This window comes from Oncorhynchus gorbuscha, linkage group LG01 (assembly GCF_021184085.1).
Source record: "Oncorhynchus gorbuscha isolate QuinsamMale2020 ecotype Even-year linkage group LG01, OgorEven_v1.0, whole genome shotgun sequence".
NCBI classification, from domain to species: domain Eukaryota; kingdom Metazoa; phylum Chordata; class Actinopteri; order Salmoniformes; family Salmonidae; genus Oncorhynchus; species Oncorhynchus gorbuscha.
The window spans coordinates 85,075,392-85,100,766 of NC_060173.1; the positions used below are offsets into that span (position 1 = coordinate 85,075,392).

Genomic DNA, 25,375 nt, shown 5'->3' on the forward strand with positions numbered 1-25,375 from the left:
AGTGTCCCTGGGAAAGCACCATTCTAAGCAGTGTCCCTGGGAAAGCACCATTCTAAGCAGTGTTCCTGGGAAAGCACCATTCTAAACAGTGCCCCTGATAGCGGTTCCATATGTGACTGAGATGAAAATATATTTTAGACACTTAAGGGGGATCTAAAGCTGCAACAACTAGGATGGGTTGCTAATATGATTAGGATTTACCAAAATATATTTACCAAAATTATATAATTACTCCTGTCTATACAGAAATAAATAAAATAATTCAAAATACTTCACCAGAAAGCATGACTTAGCCACAGAGGAATCAAGGATCATTAGCTTGTAGTCTTATGCCTATTTGGGAAGCCCGCAATTTGGGCAGCGCGCATAGCAGTAGGCCTTGTTGATTATTGACTTGCGTCTGTCAGTGAAAAGCATCTAAAATATGTATCTGAGTAAATTATTGAGTATAATTTAAAAATGTTGAGACAAGGAGAGAGGTGTGTGGCCAAGATATAGCCTAGTCTCTCTCTCTCTCTCGCTCAGCTGTCTCCCGACAATTCTTGGGCATTCATTGTGTGAATTGTTTGCCCTTGTGCGCAATTAGCATGTGTTGGTTTCTATGTCTGTGTAATGTTGAGGGAGCGCGCGCCACTGAGCACACAGAAGTACCTGGCCTACTACGCAGAAATGTAGGAGTGTTTTTACTTTTTAAAACTTTATTTTTTACATCCATTGCACATGATAATTTATTAACTATAGTTCCACACAGTAAGCTATTTGAAAAATCAGTACAGCAATCTCCGGTGTGAATGAGCAATGGGCCTAGAGCAATGGGCCTAGAGCAATGGGCCTAGAGCAATGGGCCTAGAGCAATGGGCCTAGAGCAATGGGCCTAGAGCAATGGGCCTAGAGCAATGGGCCTAGAGCAATGGGCCTAGAGCAATGGGCCTAGAGCAATGGGCCTAGAGCAATGGGCCTAGTGCTGCATTGGCCTATAGGCTCTGAGTTCCATGTGCTCATTTCTTTCGTCGCTAATGGATCACGTTGTATCAATGTGTCCGTATGGCAGGGGATGGTGATCTCCCTTTAGTTTACTTTTAACTTTGAGATTTTTATCATTTAATTCAGATTTTTATGATTAACCACCTGACAATGATTTTGAGAAATTTAAACTTGTATTTAATTAACAGTTCCATGAAAATGCTCATATGATAATCATAGATTGAAATGGTAGGATGAATTTCTAGGCTTCACCGAACTTGAAACTCACGCACCGGCTATGAAGTCTTTATAAAATAATTGCTATTCGGGTTGTAAACGATTAAGTATGTTTTCAAAATTCATACGGCCTCCAGCTCATTTTGTGAAGTGGTGGGTGATGCGCTGATAGCATGTTGCCTGCACTTGAATGGTGAATGGGAGTCGCGCTTCAATTACCAGTTGAGAAATACAAAATAGTAGCTATTTTTAATCGTGCACCAAAACTGTTTTTAAAACTCAATTACATTTAGAATTGTTGCGCAATGAATGGGTTTATTAAAGCACATGTTTTACTCCAGCAGCAACCAGCTGAGGAGCTACAGGAGAAATCTCCCTCAAAATAGGCTCTGTATGCTGTGCACATGTGATTAGTTGTGTTGGTATTTGCATAATAAGATACATGATGACTAACACAAATGCACAGTCCAATTTAATGCCACTAAATTATGAACATTAACCTATAGACCAGCAAGCATAACTGTCAAATGTATTTACATCGACTTGTAATTCCATCAATGAATAAAAATAATAATTTTGTAATTGGTGATTTTGGCCGGCAACAGTTTTTAAAAACTGGGGGGGTGGCAAAAGCCGGCAATTGCCGGCTAACGGAAATCCTGGTATGCGAGTGTGTGTGAGCTGATCCTATTGGCTCGTGTCTGACGAGCCTTATTGGTCGGTGTGGTGTGTGTGTGTGCGCAGGGACCATCCATGCGTCGGGCTCCCCTAGCGGAGCATTGAGGGCTCCCTCTCCCTTTGGGCCCACCCCTTCTCCCTCCTCTCTTGGCATAGCTATGGGCCCAACCAGCTTTGCCAGCCCGCATGGTAAGTGGCGCAACGCACTGACCACAGGGGCAGACCGGGCTTGGGTTAGAGGATAGTAAGGATGAGGCTGGACTGGGGTAGAGGGGGCTGAATGGATGGGTCCTCCATGGAATATAACCATAGCCAGACCCTGGTGCAGGTTGAGAAAACGCTGTCTCTGGGTAGGCTGAGGATGGGACTGGGCAGGGCTGTAAACCAATCTCCCAGCCCATGGACCGGGACTTGTCCCTGGGATGTTGCTCACCGGTCTCTCTGATAGTTCTGACACCTGTTTAGTCCATTTTGAAGTGGTTGAGAACCCCATGTTGACTGGGCAGTGGGTCACGTTGGTGGTTTAACTGTGGAGAGTTTTTAGAGTTAATGGGAGAGAGAAAGTTCTGTCAATCAGTGAGCGTTTGAGAGAATAAAAAAATGTCGTCTGTGATTGTCTGAGTACACTGTAATGGGTTCATGACAATGAATGATAAAGATGATAAGAATGATGATATCAGTGGACGCTACTGATGTTGATGGTGTGCGTCTGGCTACGTGTCTGTTTCCCAGGTGCTCTGGACCCCAGCTCCCCTTATGCCATGGTGTCTCCCAGCCAGAGGGGCCAGTGGCCAGGCTCTCCCCAGGTATCAGGGCCATCTCCTGGGGCTCGTATCCATGGCATGTCCCCTGGAAACCCTTCACTCCACTCACCCATCCCCGACGCCTCACACTCCCCACGCACTGGCTCGAGTGAGTATCACATAAACACTTGACTGACTGACAATCCACTCCACTGAAAATCGAATGTTTTTACAAAGATTGAAGGGATGTTAACCTCTAGGGGGTGTGGGACGGTAGCGTCCCACGTGGTCAACATCCATAGAAATTGCAGAGCGCCAAGTTGAATTAAATTACTATAAATATTTAACTTTCATGAAATCACAAGTGTAATACATCAAAATAAAGCTTACCTTGTTGTTAATCCAGCTGCTGTGTCAGATTTCAAAAAGGCTTTACGCGAAAGCAAACCATGTGATTATCTGAGGACAGCACTCAGCACACAAAACATTACATACAGATACCAGCCAAGTAGATTTGTCACGAAAGTCGAAAATAGCAATACAATTAATCACTTACCTTTGATCTTCGTATGGTTGCACTCACAAGACTCACAGTTACACAATAAATGTTTGTTTTGTTTGATAAAGTCCCTCTTTTTATCCAAAAACCTCAATTTTGTTGGTGCGTTTTGTTCAGCAATCCAATGGCTCAAATGCGTCACAAGAGGCAGACAAATTCCAAATAGGATCCGTAACGTTTGTAGAAACATCGTCAAACAATGTTTATTAATAAATAATCGATCATATTTAAACCGGACAATAGCGTCGTCAATATAAAAGAAAAACAAGAAAGGCGCCCTCTTGGTCGGGCGCAGGAAACAGCTCTGGGGACATCCCACTATCCACTGGCTCAAAGTTGTCATTCTCCCTCATTTTTCAGAATAAAAGCCTGAAACAATGTCTAAAGACTGTTCACAACTAGTGGAAGCCACATGAAATGGAATCTGGGTCCTATCCCTTTAAATGGTGGATAGGCATTCATTGGAAAAACAGCCATTTCAAAATAATTAAACTTCCTGGATGGATTTTCCTCAGGTTTGCACCTGCCATTTCAGTTCTGTTATACTCACAGACATTATTTGAACAGTTTTAGAATTCTATGTTAATTAAACTAATTATATGCATATCATAGCTTCTAGGCCTGAGTAGCAGTTTACTTTGGGCATGCTTTTCATCCGGAGGGGAAAATAGTGCCCCCTACCCTAGTGAGATTTTAAGACCGTTGCACGAATGTATAATAAAAAAGAATCATCTTTAAGGACGTGTTCAGTCTCACCATTCCCTAGGGTAACGGTACTGTCCGCTCCTCTCTCCAGGTTCCGGGGCCATACCCAGCAGTATGCCCCCGCCCCGTAAGCTACCTCAGCGTTCCTGGGCTGCCTCCATCCCCACCATCCTCAGCCATAATGCCTTGCACGTGTTGCTGCTGCCCTCGCCCACACCCTGCCTGGTGCCGGGCCTGGCAGGAAGTTACCTCTGCTCGCCGCTGGAGCGCTTCCTGGGCTCGGTCATCATGAGACGCCACCTGCAGAGGATCATCCAACTAGAACCCAACGTGAGTGGTGGAGATCTGCGGTTGACTCATCTTGGTTTAGTCCATCTGTCTGTCTTGTTCTGTGTGTGTGTGTGTGTGTGTGTGTGTGTGTGTGTCTGTGTGTGTGTGTGTGTGTGTGTGTGTGTGTGTGTGTGTGTGTGTGTGTGTGTGTGTGTGTGTGTGTGTGTGTGTGTCTCTCTGTCTATCTCTTCCTCACTCTGGTTTTTGTTTTGAAGATATTTCTGGCTTTCCTCACACTTCTCCTTTTCATCCTTCCATTTCTCTGTCTCTCTTCATCTCATCCAGTTGGAGGTTAACGTGAGTGTTACCTTTGTAATCAAATGTTTGTTCATACCCCATCTCTTCAGCTTAACCAGCTATCTCTCTCATCCAGTTCAAATTCATCTCTGTCATATTCCTCTGTAGAGGCTCTCAGCAGGGCTGTCCCTTATTCCAAAGCTTTTATCCAACCTTGGATCTCTCAAACCCTCAACCCAAGCAGTCTGAGTTGAGATTGAATGGTTTAGGGTTTTATGGCGGGAACCCATTTACCGAGATTTACCGTCCAATACAACTCCCTTTTCCTGGGATAAATAAATCAGAGAAACCGGTGTGAAGTCTCACTGTTAAATGATATGCGATGTGTAAATCTGGCTTCTCTACAGCCTCTGCATGATGAATCATCACCGCTCAGGTTGGGACAGGCAGCTCACAATGCATGTAGACCTATCTCATGGTAACTTTTTTTTCTTTCTTGTAAAAGTCTATGCTACAGTAATATAAAGACCGAAGGCATGTCTAATTTACCCATCTCAATCTGGCTTTCGGGGTCACCTTATTTTTTTAAATTTGTAAATCTTTTTTATTGCAGCAGCAGAGTTTTAAAACAGCCTATCACTGGAATATTGTTGCTTTAAGTCAGTGCTCTCTCTCTCTCTCTCAACAATAGAGAGCGAGAAAGGGGAGGTAGGCTAATAACATCAGAAGAAATATTATTAAAGGTATACACTATATATATATATGTGTGTGTGGACACCCCTTCAAATGAGTGGATTCGGCTATTTCAACCACACCCGTGGGTCAACCACACCGGCTGGAGTGGTGTAAAGCTTGCCACCATTGGATTCTGGAGCAGTGGAAATGCGTTCTCTGGAGTGATGAATCGCACTTCACCATCAGGCAGTCTAACGGACAAATCTAGGTTTGCCGGATACCAGGAGTACGCTACCTTCCCGACTGCATAGCGCCAACGGTAAAGTTTGGTGGAGGAAAAATAATGGTCTGGAGCTGTTTTTCATGGTTCGAGCTAGGCCCCTTAGTTCCAGTGAAGGGAAATCTTAACGCTACAGCATACAATGACATTCTAGACAATTCCGTGCTTCCAACTGTGGCAACAGTTTGGGGAAGGGCCTTTCCTGTTTCAGCATGACAACGCCCCTGTGCACAAAGCGAGGTCCATACAGAAATGGTTTGTCGAGATCTGTGTGGATGAACTGAAAGTGATAAATCACAAAAGTGATTTATTATCGGGATGGAACATTTGATAATACAGGGAAAATATGCAACCCAAGTCTCAGTAGATGGAGGCTAATATCCTACTCCATTATAATTTGACCTTCTGAAAAAGTCCATACCTCTTTGTAGATTGTTCCACATTGTTACTTTATGGAACTAAACTCTCCCTTGTATTTATCTTTAGTTTTTTTGTCTTTTTTTCTGTTATAATCATCTTTTCTCTCCTCTCCCCCTCTCTCTTTTCAGCTGTCCATCGTGAACTCTAATGAGCCGGGTGTGATCATGTTCAAGACAGAGGTGTTGAAGTGTCGCGTGGCGCTCAACCCAAAGACCTACCAGACCTTGCAGCTCAAAGTCACCCCCGAGAACGCCGGGCCCTGGTCACAGGAGGAGCTACAGGTCTTGGAGAAGTTCTTCGAGACCCGGGTAAGACTAGTGACTAGCATCTTTGGGTCCTTTTAAGATTGCTATTTAAAAACCATGTATTATTATTATTGTTGGGCAATTCCACGGTAAAAGAGGGAGGTTGAGACTCACTACTTCACTTTAAAATGTATGCCAAACAACAATCATTGATTGCAAAATTTAACAAGCCATACTCCTATATACAGAAGTCTACTTTTAACAATATACATTTTTACTAAAACACGTTTTTGTTGAGGAACAGTGCAAACTTTAGTAAGAGATTTACTTTAAAATCTTCCTCAGTTTTTTGTGACTACGTTTTCCAAAATATACTAATCAGAAAAACTACTCCGAATTAAGATTCAAAGATGACTGCAGAAATATACACCATGAGTTGGTAAGTGAAGTGGATCAACACCCGGTAACATAATGACAATTGTCCTTGATCTGTACTATACAGAAATGCATAATTATGAATGTCATTCTCTTCATGGTGATGTATTCTGAATAAGTACACAAAGGTAGAAAGTAGAATATCCTCAATTGCATATTATTCTAATGAGCTCCACCCCCAAACAAGACCAAATCTGGTTGGTCAAGAATGGACCAAATCTGTACCAATCAAAGACATCTATGTTTCACAAGTTTGGATATCAAAATACAGCAGAGTACAGTACAGTTCAGAAATGTAGAGTACAGTAAAAAAAAATATATATATAAAAATGGAGTATTGTACAGTCCATTAGAGTAAAGTATATTACATTACCTCTGCTGTACTGTGCTCTACTGCAACTGTGGTATGTGACTACTATGATTTCCCATTGTGGGAAAGTGACAAGTTTTAGTCACTTAATAATTCATAAACAAAATTGTTAACAATAGAAACAATTAATTGGTAGGTCTACCTTTTATTTGTTACTTCTGTTAACTTTCAGATTCCTCCCTCATGAGGGAGAGAAATGAGAACATATATTAAAGATATGTGGGTTTTTGGTAACATAATGACAATATACTAGGCTATATTTCTTAAACTTACAGAAAACAGAATTATTTCCACAAAACTAAATATAAATGTTAATATTAGTTGGCAGGGGCCTTTACTTCAACATTATTTCTAATACCTTAAGACTTTTTCTAGTAGATGTTGTTTAAGACCCCTTTTCCATCTTTGTGCCCAGATATCAAACATGGATTTTTAAGATGGAAAATGGCTGGGAAAAACATATATATTTTGCGAAAATATAGACTCTTAGCTTTCATTTGACACTACATTTCATATGCTCCTATAAATGTCACGTTGGTGCTCATGGGTCCTTTTACATGGGAATGACCGTATACATACACACGCACACACCCTTATTCAATAACCAATTTGCTAAGAAGTAACACCTTTCAGTATTTGTTGTAAGAACTGCTATTCCTTAACAGAGAATTGTGAGGCTTATTTATTGGTTAGAACCATGTGGACTTTACATTGGGAAGAGCAGGAAACGCATCCTGCCTGAGGGGAGACTCATGTATACCACATTTCCTTGCTCCAGCTCTAAAGTCAATACATTAGAAATATACTGATGGTGGCCTTGATGGTGAATGTTTTACACATTATCCATAATTCTCTGCTCACTACTAAAGACAATATAAAATAAACATAGTGAACATCATATTGAGAGTTATGTAACATTTCTTCTATATGTGGGCCATTCTGCCGAATCGGTGCCACTTGCATGTAACTTTTCACAATGAAACTTAGTGCTGAAAAAAGACAAAGAATTATCTAATAACACACATGTTTAACTATTCAAAATGTGTAATGGTCAATCTCGGGCAATTAAAAAAATATATATATATTATTATTTTTTTTACAAGTTTTCTAAATGGAAGATGGTTGCATTTTTCTCAGTCCTGTTACCAAAAGTATAACTGTTTAAATATCAACTAAAAGGCATGCCAACTTGTTTTTGTTTTTCCATAAATAAATTATTGGTTTCATTTTCAAAAAATATATCTGTAGCTAAAAAGTCAAAACTTATGCAGGCTAAATGTAGGTTTTTTTTATGCTAATGATGTGCGCTGAGAGTCTGGAAGCAAGGGAGTGAATATTTAATTAATAAATTAAACTTAATACAAAACAAGAAACATGAACAACACAGACAGGAAACTGAAACAGAAACAATAACGCCTGGGGAAGGAAGGAAGGGAGTGGCATAATCACAGAGGTGAAGGAGTCCAGGTTAGTGTCAATAAGCGCTGCTGGGCGTGACGATGATGACAGGTGTGTGTAATAATCAGCAGTCTGCTGACCTAGAGACCAGAGGGAGTATACGTGACATTTTTTTATTTTTAAGGGAGACCCCAACCTCAATTTGATCAGAAATCTATCATGTGATTTATCAAACAATTGTTTAAATGATGGACCAAACATAATTGAAAAATAAGTGGTTTCATCTTTATTTTTTAAATAAAAACAATTAAGTAACAGGAATGAGCGCTGAGTAACGAATGAGTGCTTTTGTGTAAGAGAAACTGGATGTCACAGAACTTCCTTCAATTAAACAAAGATAAAACAGAGGTCATTATATTTGGCAAAAAAAGATCGGAGTCTAAATAGCAACTTTTTTATTACCTTTATATAACTAGGCAAGTCAGTTAAGAACACATTCTTATTTTCTAAGTGGGTTAACTGCCTGTTCAGGGGCAGAAAGACAGTTTTGTACCTTGTCAGCTCAGGGGTTTGAAGTTGCAACCTTCCGATTACTAGTCCAACGCTCTAACCACTAGGCTACCATGCCGCCCCTGTAACATGAAAGCAGTAACAATTGTGTGCGCTAGAGGCGCCACTACAGACCCTGGTTCGATTCCAGGCTGTATCACAAATGGCTGTGATTGGCGAGTTCCATAGGGCGGAGCACAATTGGCCCAGCGTCTTCCAGGTTCGAGTTTGGCCGGGGTAGGAAGTCATTGTAAATAAGAATTTGTTCTTAACTGACTTGCCTAGTTAAATGAAAATATGGGGTATAGTGTGTAGATGGATGAGGAAACGTGTTTATTTAATCTATTTTAGAATAAGGCTGTAACGTAACAAAATGTGGAAAAGGTTGAGGGTTCTGAATACTTTCCGAATGCACTGTACAAACACACACAACTAAGTGAGTCATTGCATTGGAATGCAACATATCTCTGGCAGAATAGGATCTGATTAACACTGGGTGAACTGACCTCATAGCAGGTCATTTGAATCTGAAGCTGGAAAAGGTGCAAGAATATACATGTGTAGTGACTGGCTTTGACTAAAGTCAAGTCTCCCATCTTCATGTCCTTTTCCTCTCGCTTTCCCTCACTTTGTCCCTTTATCCTCCCTCATCTTCTCTTCAGGTGGCTGGCCCTCCGTTCAAGTACAACACGTTGAATGCCTTCACCAAGCTGCTTGGGGCCCCCACCAACATCCTCAGGGACTGTGTGCGCATCATGAAGCTCGAACTGGTGAGGCCTTTACCTCTGGCTGTGGTTGTCACTTGGTGGGTGGTGCTGCTCCATAGATAACTTTGTGTCCGTTATGAATGTGAGGGGCAGGCGATATGTTTGTCTGTGTTTCTGCCTGTGTGTGAGAGACAAATATATGAGCGACCGCCTCGGCTCCATCTTATGTAGCAACATTTTTATATTGTGCTTTTTACATTGGATAAAAGTAGAGACACGGAACTAGAAAATGGTACATGCTTTGAAGTTGATAAACTTGTAACCCCGCTTTTGAGAAAATGGCCCTTGAATGTTTTGGTACACCAACTGGAGGGCTCTTTGTCTACACCCATTCAGCATGGTTCACACCCTTAGCCCCACCCATCTCTTTAAGGATTCACATGTGAGGTTGTGTGGTAAACACAGGCTATATCAAATAAAATAAATACATAATTTAAAAAGTATTTGTCACATGCACAGGATACAGAAGGTGCTTTTTGTTCTATGTTGCTCTGTCTGTATGCTATGTCTTGCTTGTCCTATGTTGCTATGTCTATGGTGCTATTGTCTATATTGTAATTGTTTTTAATAACCTGCCCAGGGACTGCGGTTGAAAATTAGCCGGCTGGCTAAAACCGGCACTTTTACTGAAACGTTGATTAATGTGCACTGTCCCTGTAAAAATAAAATAAACTAAATGGTACAGTGAACTGGTTACTTGCATAGTAGGAATATCACAAACAGAAAGTGTCCAGATAAAATATTTGTATCTTTATTAGATGATGCTTAACTGACACACTTGTCTAAATTGATGGGTCATGTGGAGGAAATGCTATAACCACCCCACAGACACACCTGGCTAATTTTTAATGGGTCACGTAATAATCCATCCAAAGTGGAGTCTTTGTTTAGACGTGTAGCTAGGTAGTTAGCTAAACAATGAACTGGCATAATCCCAACTCATACTACTACGAATACAAACACTGTCATCGCTGTAGTATTAATCTGCAGGTAGCTAAAGCTAACAAACTAGGTTCAATGTTAGCTAGCTAACATTAGGCTATAACTAGCAATGCAAATGGATTTTTATTAACTTGCAATAAAAATGACTTTCTGACTAAATTTGAAATCTGAAAATGTAGATAGACTCTTACCTGTATACATGGATGAATGCTTCACGGCAGACTGGAACACTAACTGTGTTTTGTTTGTAGCTATGTCTTGTTGGCCAGCATTGCCAAGTCACTCTGATCCACAATGACCGTGGCGTGTGCAGAAAGTAGCCCATAACGTTTTCCAACTGATCTGTCGATAGTACCTGCTAAATTCAGGGAATCAATGTTGTTGAGAAAAATAGCCAAACTTTTGTAGTTCTCAATCATCTCCCGGCATGTCCAGCCCATCCAATATCATTTACATTTAAGTCATTTAGCAGACGCTCTTATCCAGAGCGATTTACAAATTGGCTAGCGGGAAGGTTCCTGCCTTTTTCCGTGGCTAATCCAACTAGGCTCATAATTTAACAATTGTATTATTCTTTATCGATGAAACACAAGTTTGTTATTAAGGCAAATAAAAGTTAACGTTGCAGAAGGCATTTCTGCCAAAAAACACAATTATTTTTATGTTCAAATGCCGCTTCTGTGAAGTAGTGACGTGCGACATATGCTTAGTTTGCAGAAACGAGTCGTGTTATGGTTGTGATGGTCTCTCTCACTTCTCTTCATCCTTTCCTCTTCAGTTCCCTGACCAGGCCACCCAGTTGAAGTGGAATGTCCAGTTCTGTCTGACCATCCCTCCCAGTGCCCCTCCCATCGCCCCTCCAGGAACTATTGCGGTGGTGCTCAAGTCCAAGATGCTCTTTTTCGTAAGTACTGACCTTTTGACAAGGGTTGTTACATACAGTACCAGTCAAGTTTGGACACCTACTCCTACAAGGATTTTTCTTTATTTTGACTATTTTCTACATTGTTGAATAATAATGTACACATCAAAACTATGAAATAACCCATATGGAATCATGTGGTAACCAAAAAGTGTTCAACAAATCAAAATCTATTTAAGATTTTAGATTCTTTAAACTGTTACTCCTACCCCCTACTTTTTTGAATATTCTGTTAAAAATCGCTCAACATTTCAGCGCCCTGCTGCTCATGCCAGGAATATAGTATATGCATATGATTAGTATGTGTGGATAGAAAACACTCAGACGTTTATAAAACTGGTTAAATCACGGCTGTGACTATAACAGAACGTGCGTTTCATCAAAAAGCGCAGGAAAATCAGATCACTGAAAATGGAAATATATATCTATCCGCCACTTCAACCCATTGTTAAGGTGAACCACAATAAATGGGGCTGAGGTTGCAATACCTACAGCTTCCACACGATGTCAACAGTCTTGTCATTTGCCTAGGCTTTGTTTCTTGGTCAAACGAAGAAGAGACCAGCCATTTGTTCAAGTCTCCGACAGGATATTTTGGTTGAGATTTACCCGGACATTATTTCCAGACGGACAGCTAAAGAATATACTTCGCCTCGTGATCGCTTATTAACGTTTACTAATACCTAAAGTTGCATTACAAAAGTATTTCGAAGTGTTTTGTGAAAGTTTATCGTCGACTTTTTTAATTTAAAAAAATGACGTTACGTTATAAGACGCTATTTTTTTCAGTTTATCACACAGTCTTCATAGATCGATATCTAGGCTATATATGGACCGATTTAATCGGAAAAAAGACCCAATAGTGATTATGGGACATCTAGGAGTGCCAACAAAGAAGATGGTCAAAGGTAATGAATGTTTTTTTATTTTATTTATTTTATTTGTGCGGTTTGTGTAGCGACGACTATGCTAATTATTTTGTTTACGTACCCTGCGGGTCTTTTGGGGTGTTACATGCTATCAGATAATAGCTTCTCATGCTTTCGCCGAAAAGCATTTTAAAAATCTGACTTGTTGCCTGGATTCACAACGAGTGTAGCTTTAATTCAATACCCTGCATGTGTATTTTAATGAACGTTTGAGTTTTAACTAGTACTATTAGCATTTAGCGTAGCGCATTTGCATTTCCAGATGTCTAGATGGGACGCCTGCGTGTCAGGTAGGAGCAAGAGGTTAAAGTAGTCACTCTTTGCCTTGATGACAGCGTTGTACACGCTTGGCATTCTTTTCCAACAGTCTTGAAGGAATTCTCACATATGCTGAGCACTTGTTGGCTGCTTTTCCTTCACTATGCCGTCCAACTCATCCCAAAACATCTCAATTGGGTTGAGGTCGGATGATTGTGGAGGCCAGGTCATCTGATGCAGCACTCATCACTCTCCTTGGTCAAATAGGCCTTACACAGCCTGGAGGTGTGTTTTGGGTCTTTGTCCTGTTGAAAAACACATGATAGTCCCACTAAGCGCAAACCAGATGGGATGGCGTATCGCTGCAGAATGCTGTGGTAGCCATGCTGGTTAAGTGTGCCTTGAATTCTAAATAACTGACCATGTCACCAGCAAAGCACCCCTAACTCTTCAGACCAAAGGATAGATTTCCACCGGTCTAATGTCCAGTGCTCATGTTTCTTGCCCAGGCAAGTCTCTTCTTATTGATGTCCTTTAGTAGTGGTTTCTTTGCAGCAATTTGACCATGAAGGCCTGATTCACGCAGTCTCTTTTGAGCAGTTGATGTTGAGATGTCTGTTACTTGAAATCTGAAGCATTTATTTGGGCTGAAATTTCTGAGGCTGGTAACTCTAATGAACTTATCCTCTGCAACGGAGGTAACTCTGGGTCTTTTCTGTGGTGGTCCTCACGAGAGGCAGTTTCATCACAGCGCTTGATGGTTTTTGCAGCTGCACTTGAAGTAACTTCAAACTTCTTGAAATGTTCCACATTGACTGACCTTCATGTCTTAAAGTAATGATGGACTGTCGTTTCTCTTTACTTATTTGAGCTGTTCTTGCCATAAAATGGACTTGGTCTTTTAGGAAATTTCAGGTGACTACCTCATGAAGCTGGTTGAGAGCTGTCATCAAGGCAATGGGTGGCCAATTTGAAAAAACTCACATAAAATATTTTGATTTGTTTAACACTTTTGGTTACATGATTGCATGTGTTATTTCATAGTTTTGATGTCTTCACTATTATTCTACAATGTAGAAAATAGTCAAAGTAAAGAAAAATCCTTGAATGAGTAGGTGTCCAAATGTTTGACTGGTACTGTAAGTCTTATAAAAGAGGGTTTATGTTACCATATATTTGTTTTAATGCTTTACAATTGAATTCCAGTGAAGTGTACTAAAGTTGTGTAAAGTATAGCTAACCATGTTCTCTCCTCAGCTCCAGTTGACCCAGAGGCTGCCGGTGCCCCAGGAGCCGGTGAACATCATTGTTCCCATCGTATACGACATGGCCACGGGCCTGACCCAGCAGGCAGACATCCCGAGACAACACTCCTCCTCTGGGGCTGCAGCGCTCATGGTCTCCAACATCCTCAAGCGATTCAATGAGCTGCACCCCGCACGACAAGGTCAGTGAGATTATCGATACACAAAAAATAGAATATGAACAGGAAATAAGATGCACTGTGAAAGATTTGAATGGTTAGGATTATACTAACATTGGATGTGTTTTTGTCTCCTTTTAGGTGAGTGCACTATCTTTGCCTCAGTTCACGAGCTCATGGTCAACCTTAACCTGCCCCCCGGTGGTCGCCAGTAGCAGCCGCACCTCCCTGGTCAGAAATGGAACGAGAACCAGAACCCAACTCAATGCGGTTCCATTCTCGAACAGGGATACGTTCCTTTCCGGAGTCTAGTGAACGGGAGACAGTGTGCCCACTGGATTTCCTAATGCAACATATCTCCTCTCTGCCTCAGCCAACTGACTTAAAACTGATTTTTTTTTTTTGTTGAAAAAAGGTAGCAGAATTATGCAGAAGATCGTTTATTCTTGATAGAACACATGACTCCAATTAAGGAGTGTATTTTGTTTTTGATATAAAAATAACTTCAAAGGCTGCTTTTACACAGGCTGCCTAATTCTGATGTTCTTTTCCAGTAATTGGTCTTTTGACCAATCACATCCGATCATTTTCAGAGCTGATCTGATTGGTCAAAAGACCAATTTGTGAAAAATATATAATAATTGGGCTGTGTGTAAATGCAGCCAAAAATAAATATTTTTGTCTTTCTCCAGATGCACTTCTTTTCAAAGGATTCAGATATTAAGAATATGGGTGTTTACCTAAATATGTACATTGTTGTATATTTCAGCATTGAAAAGAATAATAAGCCAGTTGGATAAGTAAGACTTTTACTAGTGTGAGACTTCACATTCTTTCTTTTTTTATAATCCAAGATATCAATACTGTTGTGGTATTGGGGATGTATTCTTTCTTAATAAACTATTTAAATGTCTTTTTCCTTGGTTGATGTCAAGACCTAGTCCCTTTTTAGTTCAAATGTGTCACTTTGAAATACTGTTAAACTGTGACAAACTTTAAGCCAGCTGTATTTTATTATGACTGCTTTTGAGTCCCGAATGAAGAATCGAAGACCCATTGTCTGTCTTTGATCACTATTTAATAAACCAGTCAAAAACGTGAGTTGTCCATTTCTGTTTTGACCAGTCTCTGGTGATTCACAATAAGACGAAATAAAAACATCCACTTTCGCCTTGCGAAATCATCGATTTACGATGACATCATCCAGAAAGCAGACTGGTCTTCAATAGAGGTAGGTTCAAAACTTCAAAGCTGCTGTTCGATCTGAAATGGTAGGCTATATCTACTGTTCTGATGTATATTATATCAAGCGTTCTTCTAGTTGTGTGTGTGTGCTGTATTTCCAATGCATACTTGCTTTTGCTAGTTTTCATTTCTCATGATGTACCTTATTTCACATTGCTGAATGTTTTCATGGATTGGATCTCAACGATGAACTGATCTTGAACCGTTCAAAAATACCTCAGTGATCTTGAACGCACCCCTTGTCAGACAAAAATCATTCCGATCGGCAATGAGCGCAAATGTTTTCCGCAGCGATACACGGCCACTAACACACACCAACGGTATTTTTTTGTGGATGATAAAGGTCGGCTTGTCAGATAATAGGTTGATAACGCTAATCGAGATATGGCAGCAGTCAGCTTCTCCGAGGCGCTCTGTCAGCCGTGCATTTATCACGAGAAATTCAAAGGTAAGTCGAGCATCATTGACACATTATTTAGTTCATTCATTGCATGTGCGATTTGACTGGTTATCACACGACGTACAATGGCGTACTGCTTTGATTTGAAATGAGTTATGTTGCATTGTACACAGATTGTCGCGTACAATAGGGATTCCTCAATTCTACACATTGCATTCCTAGCTATCTGTTCTGATCTAAACGTTGCAACCCTCTTGGGGGGAACCTTATATGCTGAAACCCCTGTGGTCAGTTGAGCTGAATGTAAAGAGACCCCTGATGCCTGTCCACCTGAGTCCAGAGCAGGTAGGGCTGGAGATGCTGTATCTCTGTGGACAACTGGACCTTCTCATCAGAGCACAGGTACACCAGGTGAGAACTCATGCATCCCATCTGAGTATACCCTTCCTCACCAGAACTTACTGACACTTGAGTATGAGAGTACTGTAATGGAGAACTTGAGACATTTTGATATTGTGTATTTGGAAATAAACTGTATTATGTTTAGTAGACCTACTCTATTTGTGCACATCCTCTTTTGAAATGTATTTTCACTCCCATTCCCCTGTATTACAGTTCCAGGAGCAGCTGAGACAGGACTGTAGCCCTGAGGAGTCGGACACTTTCCAGGAGCAAGGTGAGTCTCAATCAGAACAAAACAGATGCTCTGAAGTAGGCCTAACCCTAACTGCAGCTCTTGTCACCTTGCCTATTGCACCACAGACATGTGATACCTACTCTGAGTGTCTAATGTCCATTTTGTATTTACCCAGGAGCAGAGATTATTGATCAGATGCTCCAATGCTTAGAACACCTGCCAAAACCTATGCCGCACCTGGAGGTAGTACCACATCAACCTATAACAACATATACAGTTGAAGTCGGAAGTTTACATACACTTAGGTTGGAGTCATTAAAACTTGTTTTACAACCACTACACACATTTCTTGTTAACAAACTATAGTTTTGGGAAGTCTGTTAGGACATCTACTTTGTGCATGACACAAGTCATTTTTCCAACAATTGTTTACAGACAGATTACTTCATTTATAATTCACTGTATCACAATTCCAGTGGGTCAGAAGTTTACATACACTGAGTTGACTATGCCTTTAAACAGCTTGTAAAATTCCAGAAAATTATGTCATGGCTTTAGAAGCTTCTGATAGGCTAATTGACATAATTTGAGTCAATTGGAGGTGTACCCGTGGATGTATTTCAAGGCTTTCAAACTCAGTGCCTCTTTGCTTGACATCATGGGAAAATCTTTTAAAAATCAGCCAAGTCCTCAGAAAAATAATTGTAGACCTCCACAAGTCTGATTCATCCTTGGGAGCAATTTCCAAATGCCTGAAGGTACCACGTTCATCTGTACAAACAATAGTATGCAAGTATAAACACCATGGGAACACGCAGCTGTCATACCGCTCAGGAAGTAGACGCTTTCTGTCTCGTAGAGATGAATGTACTTTGGTGCGAAAAGTGTAAATCAATTCCAGAACAACAGCAAAGGACCTTGTGAAGATTCTGGAGGAAACGGGTACAAAAGTATAAATATCCACAGTAAAACGTGTCCTATATCGACATAACCCGAAAGGCCGCTCAGCAAGGAAGAAGCCACTGCTCCAAAACCGCCATAAAAAAAGCCAGACTACGATTTGCAACTGCACATGGGGACAAAGATCGTACTTTTTGGAGAAATGTCTTCTGATATGATGAAACAAAAATAGACCTGTTTGGCCATAATGATCATCGTCACGTTTGGAGGAAAAAGGGGGATGCTTGCTTGCCGAAGAACACCATCCCAACCGTGAAGCACGTGGTGGCGGCAGCATGCTGTGGGGGTGCTTTTTTGCAGGGGGGACTGGTGCACTTCACAAAATAGATGGCATCATGAGGAGGTAAAATTATGTGGATATATTGAAGCAACATCAAGACATCAGTCAGGAAGTTAAAGCTTGGTCACAAATGGATCTTCCAAATGGACAATGACCCCAAGAATACTTCCAAAGTTGTGGCAAAATGGCTTAGGACAACAAAGTCAAGGTATTGGAGTGGCCATCACAGTGCCCTGACCTCAATCCCATAGAAACATTGTGGGTAGAACAGAAAAGCATGTGCGAGCAAGGAGGCCTACAAACCTGACTGAGTTACACCAGCTCTGTCAGGAGGAATTGTGTGAAGATTGTGGAAGGCTACCCGAAACATTTGATCCAAGTTAAACAATTTAAAGGCAATGCTACCAACTACTAATTGAGTGTATGTCAATTTCTGACCTACTGGGAGTGAGATGAAAGAAATAAAAGCTGAAATAAATCATTCTCTACTATTATTCTGACATTTCACATTCTTAAAATAAAGTGGTGATCCTAACTGACCTAAAACAGGGATTTTTACTAGGATTAAATCTCAGGAATTGTGAAAAACTGCGTTTTAAATGTATTTGGCTGAGGTGTATGTAAACTTTCAACTGTAAATATAGCTGCATGCAACAAGTTTCAAGTTTTATTAGTTGTAGGTAAGGGATACACAGTCCAACGAAATACTTACTTGCAGGTTCCTTCTCAACAATGCTACCACAATAAGAAATAATTAAATATATGAATACAAACATGAAGTAAAGGTCTCAGTAGAATAGAATTAACATTTTAGCATAAGAATATGACAGGAAGGCACAATTTATAGTCCAATATTTACACACGTTTTGGGGAAGGGCAGGGTTCAAGCTATGGCCATACAGTGCAACCATCTGGACAAATTGGACACATCATTTTAGGATTAGCTATTTCTGTACTACTTATCACGCTTGCCAAATATCAGAACTCAAAATCAAACAGGTCGTGCAATATGCTTTTGATGTTTTTGACTTTAAACGTCTCCAGAACCGCTAGACCAATCGGCAAGCCTCTAGCTCAATTAATATGGCCGCTATAAGCCAATAAGCTTCTATGAATGGCTTTTCCTGTCCAACAGCGCCCGCATGCAGCCAAACAGTACCATACTATACAGGTTAGCTAGACTCACATCCCTGCTGCCGGAGTGCAACTTTTTTTGACTTGATAGTACATGGAGCTGGTAAAAATATTTTGGGAAAATAATTTCTGAAGCTGAACAATTGAATTGATGAATGATTATTTTACATAACAGAACCAAATCTAATATCATAGCATAGTTAGGCCTATAACATTAAAAACACTAAAAACACCTCATTTCTAGTGAGATTTTAAGAGCTGAAGCTAAATAGTCACATTGCTTTTCGCATGCGGCCAAAACTCAACAGCGTACGCCACTCGGCAGGATATCTGCTTTGATTGAATCAAAATACAACAAAGGCTAATAGTTTGTTAACACCATCTGCTCTAATTCGCTCACGAAACAGTAATTTAATATTTTAATGCATATTCCCATGAAGACCAAATGATTGGCATGCAGACACAGTTTGGACATTTCGCCGGTAAAATGTGAAGAATTATCATTCATGATTGTCAGTGATGAATGCCTATTTTTGAAATGAGGTATCGCTAACTTGGTGTTTGAGGGTATCAAAAATATACAATTTTCCTGAGATGAAATGTGTGGGCATAGACAGACATTGAAATTGTAGGATGCATTTTATGCACATTCTATACAAATATTCAGTAGACTACATCTGTCTGTACAAACTTTGATTGAGAAATAATGATGTAACAAAACAATAAATGCTCTCCTGTACCTAAAGAAATGGCACTACACCACTGCACGTGGGCCAAATTTCAGGACTGTGGGTCAAACAGATCTAGAGATAAATATGTGCCCATTATAGCACCACAATATGGTCAATCTGCCTGAGTTTGCATATGTTTAGTCTTTACAGTGTTTAACATGTACATCAAGTTATATGAATAACCATGCATGATTTACATGCATTTGTCTTAAATCACACCCACTTGAATATTTATTGGTCCATAGTGGCCATGTTTGAGATATTAGCCTGGAAAATATTGCATTGAGAGACCTTGGTTCATAGATGCTAAATATCAAGTTTCATGACAATTGGTCATTTGGTGCCAGAGTAGCGTTGTGTATTTCACAAAATTAAAAATAGCGGACATTATGGTTCCTTGAGGCAAATGTGTTTTTTGTGAGGAGAGTAACTTATTTGCTGACTTGCACTCTAGGTCACACAGGGTGAGGGGGGTAAGCTTTCAAAGTTAGCATTTTCAATCACTTGTTATACCGCCACCATGTGGCCAATTGGCATGGCATTGCATTAGAGGCTGTGGCCCTTTGCCCTTTACCATCATGCAAGGTTATATCCTCCTCAGCCTTCTAATCTCACATTAAGTTTTTTCACCAAATCTGTGGAGAACCTGAATAATGAACGCCAACAAATTCAACAGGGTTTCACCCAGCTTTACTGCTTGAACCCCTAAGAAGTATTTAAATCATCAGTTGAGCTCCTATGCCAAATATATTCTCAAGTATTTTTAAGGGGATGTTACATTTTTTAATTCGTGTGATTTGTCAGAATTGTGAAAGATGTGGGGTTTTTTCAGGACTATCTTGACATGGTGGGTCTGTCGACCATGTACCCTCGCGTGGAGGTGTTCCTCATCCAGGGCAGTCCAGTAGACATGCTGGAGAAACCCCCAATGGATGGTAAGATCAGGGGTTAAAGCAGCCCAGTAGACATGCTGGAGAAACCCAAAATGGATGGTAAGACTGGGGAGCAGCCCAGTGGAGACATCCCTATTGATGGTATTGAGTTAGGGTTTAAGAGGTCAGTTCACTTCATCTTTATTTAAACAGGATAGTCCACTCAGCAATCATTTTTGTACTAGTTGGGGGTTAGGGAGACCAAGCACTGACACCTGATTCAACCTATCATGTGTTTGTTTTTTTGTTAATTTTATTTTATTTTTACCTTTACATTTACATTTTACATTTAAGTCATTTAGCAGACGCTCTTATCCAGAGCGACTTACAAATTGGTGCATTCACCTTATGACATCCAGTGGAACAACCACTTTACAATAGTGCATCTAAATATTTTAAGGGGGGTGAGAAGGATTACTTTATCCTATCCTAGGTATTCCTTAAAGAGGTGGGGTTTCAGGTGTCTCCGGAAGGTGGTGATTGACTCCGCTGTCCTGGCGTCGTGAGGGAGTTTGTTCCACCATTGGGGAGCCAGAGCAGCGAACAGTTTTGACTGAGCTGAGCGGGAACTGTACTTCCTCAGTGGTAGGGAGGCGAGCAGGCCAGAGGTGGATGAACGCAGTGCCCTTATTTGGGTGTAGGGCCTGATCAGAGCCTGGAGGTACTGAGGTGCCGTTCCCCTCACAGCTCCGTAGGCAAGCACCATGGTCTTGTAGCGGATGCGAGCTTCAACTGGAAGCCAGTGGAGAGAGCGGAGGAGCGGGGTGACGTGAGAGAACTTGGGAAGGTTGAACACTAGACGGGCTGCGGCGTTCTGGATGAGTTGTAGGGGTTTATTGGCACAGGCAGGGAGCCCAGCCAACAGCGAGTTGCAGTAATCCAGACGGGAGATGACAAGTGCCTGGATTAGGACCTGCGCCGCTTCCTGTGTGAGGCAGGGTCGTACTCTGCGGATGTTGTAGAGCATGAACCTACAGGAACGGGCCACCGCCTTGATGTTAGTTGAGAACGACAGTTTGTTGTCCAGGATCACGCCAAGGTTCTTAGCGCTCTGGGAGGAGGACACAATGGAGTTGTCAACCGTGATGGCGAGATCATGGAACGGGCAGTCCTTCCCCGGGAGGAAGAGCAGCTCCGTCTTGCCGAAGTTCAGCTTGAGGTGGTGATCCGTCATCCACACTGATATGTCTGCCAGACATGCAGAGATGCGATTCGCCACCTGGTCATCAGAAGGGGGAAAGGAGAAGATTAATTGTGTGTCGTTTACCTTAATTTAAGTAAAAATAAAATAAATCATGGTCTTGAATTTAAACTACAGTTATTTGAACCAGGTGTGTAAAAACTGGTCTCGAACAAAAACCTGCCCTTCAGAACTAGAATTACCCACACTAGACACATATCTACACTGAACAAAAACCTGCCCTTCAGAACTAGAATTACCCACACTAGACACATATCTACACTGAACAAAAACCTGCCCTTCAGAACTAGAATTACCCATACTAGACACATATCTACACTGAACAAAAACCTGCCCTTCAGAACTAGAATTACCCACACTAGACACATATCTACACTGAACAAAAATATGAACGCAATATGTAAGTGTTGGTTTCATGAGCTGAAATAATAATATAATAATAATATATAATATAATAATATAAAAGATCCCAGAAATGTTCAATATGCACAAAAAGATCATCCATCCACCTGACAGGTATGACATATCATGAAGCTGATTAAACAGCATGATCATTACACAAGACAATAAAAGGCCACTCTAAAATGTGCGGTTTTGTCACACAACACAATGCCACAGATGTCTCAAATTTTAAGGGAGCGTGCAATTGGCATACTGATTGCAAGCATGTCCATCAGACGCCTCCAACATCATTTTACAGAATTTGGCAGTACGTCCAAACGGCCTCACAACCGCAGACCACGTGTAATCACCATCCCAGGACCTCCACATCCGGCTTCTTCACCTCCCGGACAGCTGATGAAACTTTGGGTTTGCACAACTGAAGAAGTTTTGCACAAACTGTCAGGAACCGTCTCAGGGAAGCTCATCTGCGTGCTAGATGTCCTCACTAGGGTCTCGACCTGACTACAGTTTGGAGTCGTAAATGACTTCAGTGGGCAAATGCTCACCTTTGATGGCCCCTGGCAGTGTGCTCTTCACGGATGAATCCTGGTTTCAACTGTACTGGGCAGATGGCGTGTGGGTGAACAGTTTGTTGATGTCAGTGTTGTGAACAGAGTGCCACATGGTGGCGGTGGGGTTATAGTATGGGCAGGGATAAGCAACGGACACAATTGCAATTATTGATGGAAATTTGAATGCACAGAGATACCGTGACGAGATCCTGAGGCCCATTGTTGTGCCATTCATTCAGAATGTCCCGGTTCTTCCATTGCCTGCATACTCAACAGACATGTCACCCATTGTGCATGTTTGGGATGCTCTGTTCGATTTCCCGCCAATACCCAGCAACTTCACACAGGCATTGAAGAAGAGTGGGACAATATTCCACCAGCCACAATCAACAGCCTGATCAACTCTATGCAAAGGAGATGTCATGCTGCATGTCACAGGATGTCACGCTGCATGAGGCAAATGGTGGTCACACCAGGTACTGACTGGTTTTCTGATCCACATCCCTACTTTAAAAAAAAATATGGTATCTGTGACCAACATATGCATATATGTATTCCCAGTCATGTGAAATCCATAGATTTGGGCCTAATGCATTTATTTCAATTGACTGATTTCCTTATATGAACCATGGCCAGCGAAGAGCCCGGATCTCCATCCCATTGAGCACGTCTGGGACCTGTTGGATCGGAGGGTGAGGGCTAGGGCCATTCCCCCCAGAAATGTCCTGGAACTTGCAGGTGCCTTGGTGGAAGAGTAGGGTAACATCTCACAGGAAGAACTGGCAAATCTGGTTTTGTCCATGAGGAGGAGATGCACTGCATTACTTAATGCAGCTGGTGGCCACACAAGATACTGACTATTACTTTTGATTTTGACCCTCCCTTTGTTCAGGGACACAATATTCCATTTCTGTTAGTCTGTGGAACTTGTTCAGTTTATGTCTCAGTTGTTGAATCTAATGTTCATAAAAATATTTACACATGTTAAGTTTGCTGAAAATAAATGCAGTTGACAATGAGAGGATGTTTATTTTTTTGATGAGTTTATAACTCAGTAAAAAAAATGTAATTGTTTTTGTTCAGTGTAGTATGCAATGATTATAAGCAGTTTATAAACAGACACTTCACCTTTATAACCGCTTATACCTAAGATTGTGTCTCTGTTGCAGAATACTTCTCACACATCGGGAGGCTCAATCAGCTACTAGTACTTAGTCAGCAGCTAGAGGAGGATGTAAAACATCTCGGGAGCCACAAATACATCGCCCACCAGCTGTCAGTTATATATGTAAGTGGTCTACTCATTTCTATTTTGTATACTCTATTCTATTGGTAGCCGAGTAGTCTGCTCTCTATGTTTATTATATTCATAGGTCAAACTCGACGGTACAATAATCATTTCCCCCATTGCACATTCACGGTTTCACAGTGATTTACAAACTTTATCTTACCTTCATGTGTTGTAGCAAGTGCTCAGCTCATTCCGAGGTATCCAGCCACTGTCGGTCCTGAAGAAAGAGATTGAGGCCAACTTCAGACAGATGAAGACATCTTTGCTGACAGAGGAGGGCTCCAGGCAGGAGCCTCAGCTCCCAGCACACTACATCAGCTGGTGAGAGCAGGAGCTACTGCTTTAAATTATGGACTGCATTCAATCACACTTTCCTTGCAGTGCAGTGAATGCGCCATGTTTCACTATCAGGCTAACCTAATCGCAACCTAACTCCAAACCCAGTTAGTATTCATTGGTTTAATGTGATAACTTTACGGTTACAATCATAGTCTACTCTTTTTGAATGTGTGTCCCTGCAGGATATTGGAGCTGACTCTTAGTATAACGTCAACAGTCTCCTCGCTACCCGAGGAACTCACTGAAGACCTGAGTCCAGCCATGACCTTTGTGTCCCAGCTATGACATCAGACCTGACATTGAGCCCATGTTACATATTACCAACCCGTGGAGCTGAGGGTCAACAACATTTTTATTTTTCATTTTTTTTATTAATGTCCGACAGACCAACCCGGTGATTCAAGAATGATGTTTTGAGATGTCACTGTCATTTTATTGAATAGGGTCCTGAGCTCTCATTGGTTAAGTGGATGAATGTTAATGAATGTGTTAGGCCAAATGTCTAAAAAGAGGTGCTAAATAATGTTACTGTATGAAATTGCATTTGAACAAATTGTTTACATTGGCCAATAAATTAAATTGAGAGATAAGCCTATAGACTGAAAATCTTCTGAATTTCAATAACAGAAATTGACCACGAGTCATAGATTTGAAAGAGAACAGGCTAATCGGGCAAAATGGCCACAGAAGTTCAAGGCCTACCGTGGTAGAGCATACATTGTTAGCGGAAAACAGGATAGTGAATGGAAAAATGGAAATCCTCATGGTCAATCATCGTCTTAATAAATATACATTTGAAAGAATACCATTGTACCAATACTTGCTTCTAATACACCAGATATGTGTCATTGAACCGATTATTTGGTTAGATTATTTGATTGGCTATCAACTTGTGTTACACAGCTAGCCTGCACTTACGCAGTGTTGCCAACTCCTCATTAAGGAAAGTAGCTATATTGTGATGGACGCTGTAGGAGAGAGGAATAACCTCGTGGGAGAGACAAAAAGTGAGTAAAAAACATCCTAAATATGTTTAGAACTACAAATGTACTTTCTTCTGTTGATTCTTGGGTTTTTTTATGTCACAATTCCAACCATCCTCCAATTTGGGACTTCAAAGTATTTTAGTGATTGGGACCGGGAAAAGTGACCCAAAAGAGACACTCCAGCAGAGTTACTTTGTTTTTCAGTTTAGTTTTTTAAT

General features: G+C 41.0%; 2 protein-coding genes across 5 annotated transcripts in view; both read left to right on the forward strand.

The window, feature by feature from the left end:
* The window catches only part of LOC124044078 (mediator of RNA polymerase II transcription subunit 14-like), a 34,574-nt gene extending 19,408 nt beyond the window's left edge, over positions 1 to 15,166 (forward strand). The window contains exons 22-29 of one of the 2 annotated variants that reach the window (XM_046363482.1): positions 1,945 to 2,067; positions 2,611 to 2,790; positions 3,977 to 4,215; positions 5,956 to 6,135; positions 9,487 to 9,594; positions 11,312 to 11,437; positions 13,900 to 14,089; positions 14,207 to 15,166. In XM_046363482.1, the coding sequence (XP_046219438.1) occupies positions 1,945 to 2,067; positions 2,611 to 2,790; positions 3,977 to 4,215; positions 5,956 to 6,135; positions 9,487 to 9,594; positions 11,312 to 11,437; positions 13,900 to 14,089; positions 14,207 to 14,280 (1,220 nt within the window). In that variant the 3' untranslated portion in view covers positions 14,281 to 15,166. The remainder of the gene's footprint in view (positions 1 to 1,944; positions 2,068 to 2,610; positions 2,791 to 3,976; positions 4,216 to 5,955; positions 6,136 to 9,486; positions 9,595 to 11,311; positions 11,438 to 13,899; positions 14,090 to 14,206) is intronic. The other variant, XM_046363489.1, reaches the window with a different exon arrangement.
* Positions 15,167 to 15,470: 304 nt separating this feature from the next.
* On the forward strand, positions 15,471 to 24,965 carry si:ch211-218d20.15. Of its 3 annotated transcripts, none has more exons than XM_046336460.1 (8): positions 15,471 to 15,758; positions 16,051 to 16,121; positions 16,326 to 16,386; positions 16,523 to 16,590; positions 20,285 to 20,387; positions 23,711 to 23,829; positions 24,008 to 24,153; positions 24,354 to 24,965. In XM_046336460.1, the coding sequence occupies exons 1-8, from the start codon at positions 15,695 to 15,697 to the stop codon at positions 24,454 to 24,456; spliced, it is 735 nt and encodes a 244-aa protein (XP_046192416.1). In that variant the 5' UTR covers positions 15,471 to 15,694; the 3' UTR covers positions 24,457 to 24,965. The 3 variants fall into 3 exon arrangements, with proteins under 3 accessions (XP_046192416.1, XP_046192346.1, XP_046192278.1); XM_046336390.1 differs by having other exon boundaries at positions 15,472 to 15,758; positions 16,003 to 16,121; positions 16,529 to 16,590; XM_046336322.1 differs by having other exon boundaries at positions 15,474 to 15,758; positions 16,003 to 16,121.
* The last annotated feature ends 410 nt before the right edge of the window (positions 24,966 to 25,375 follow it).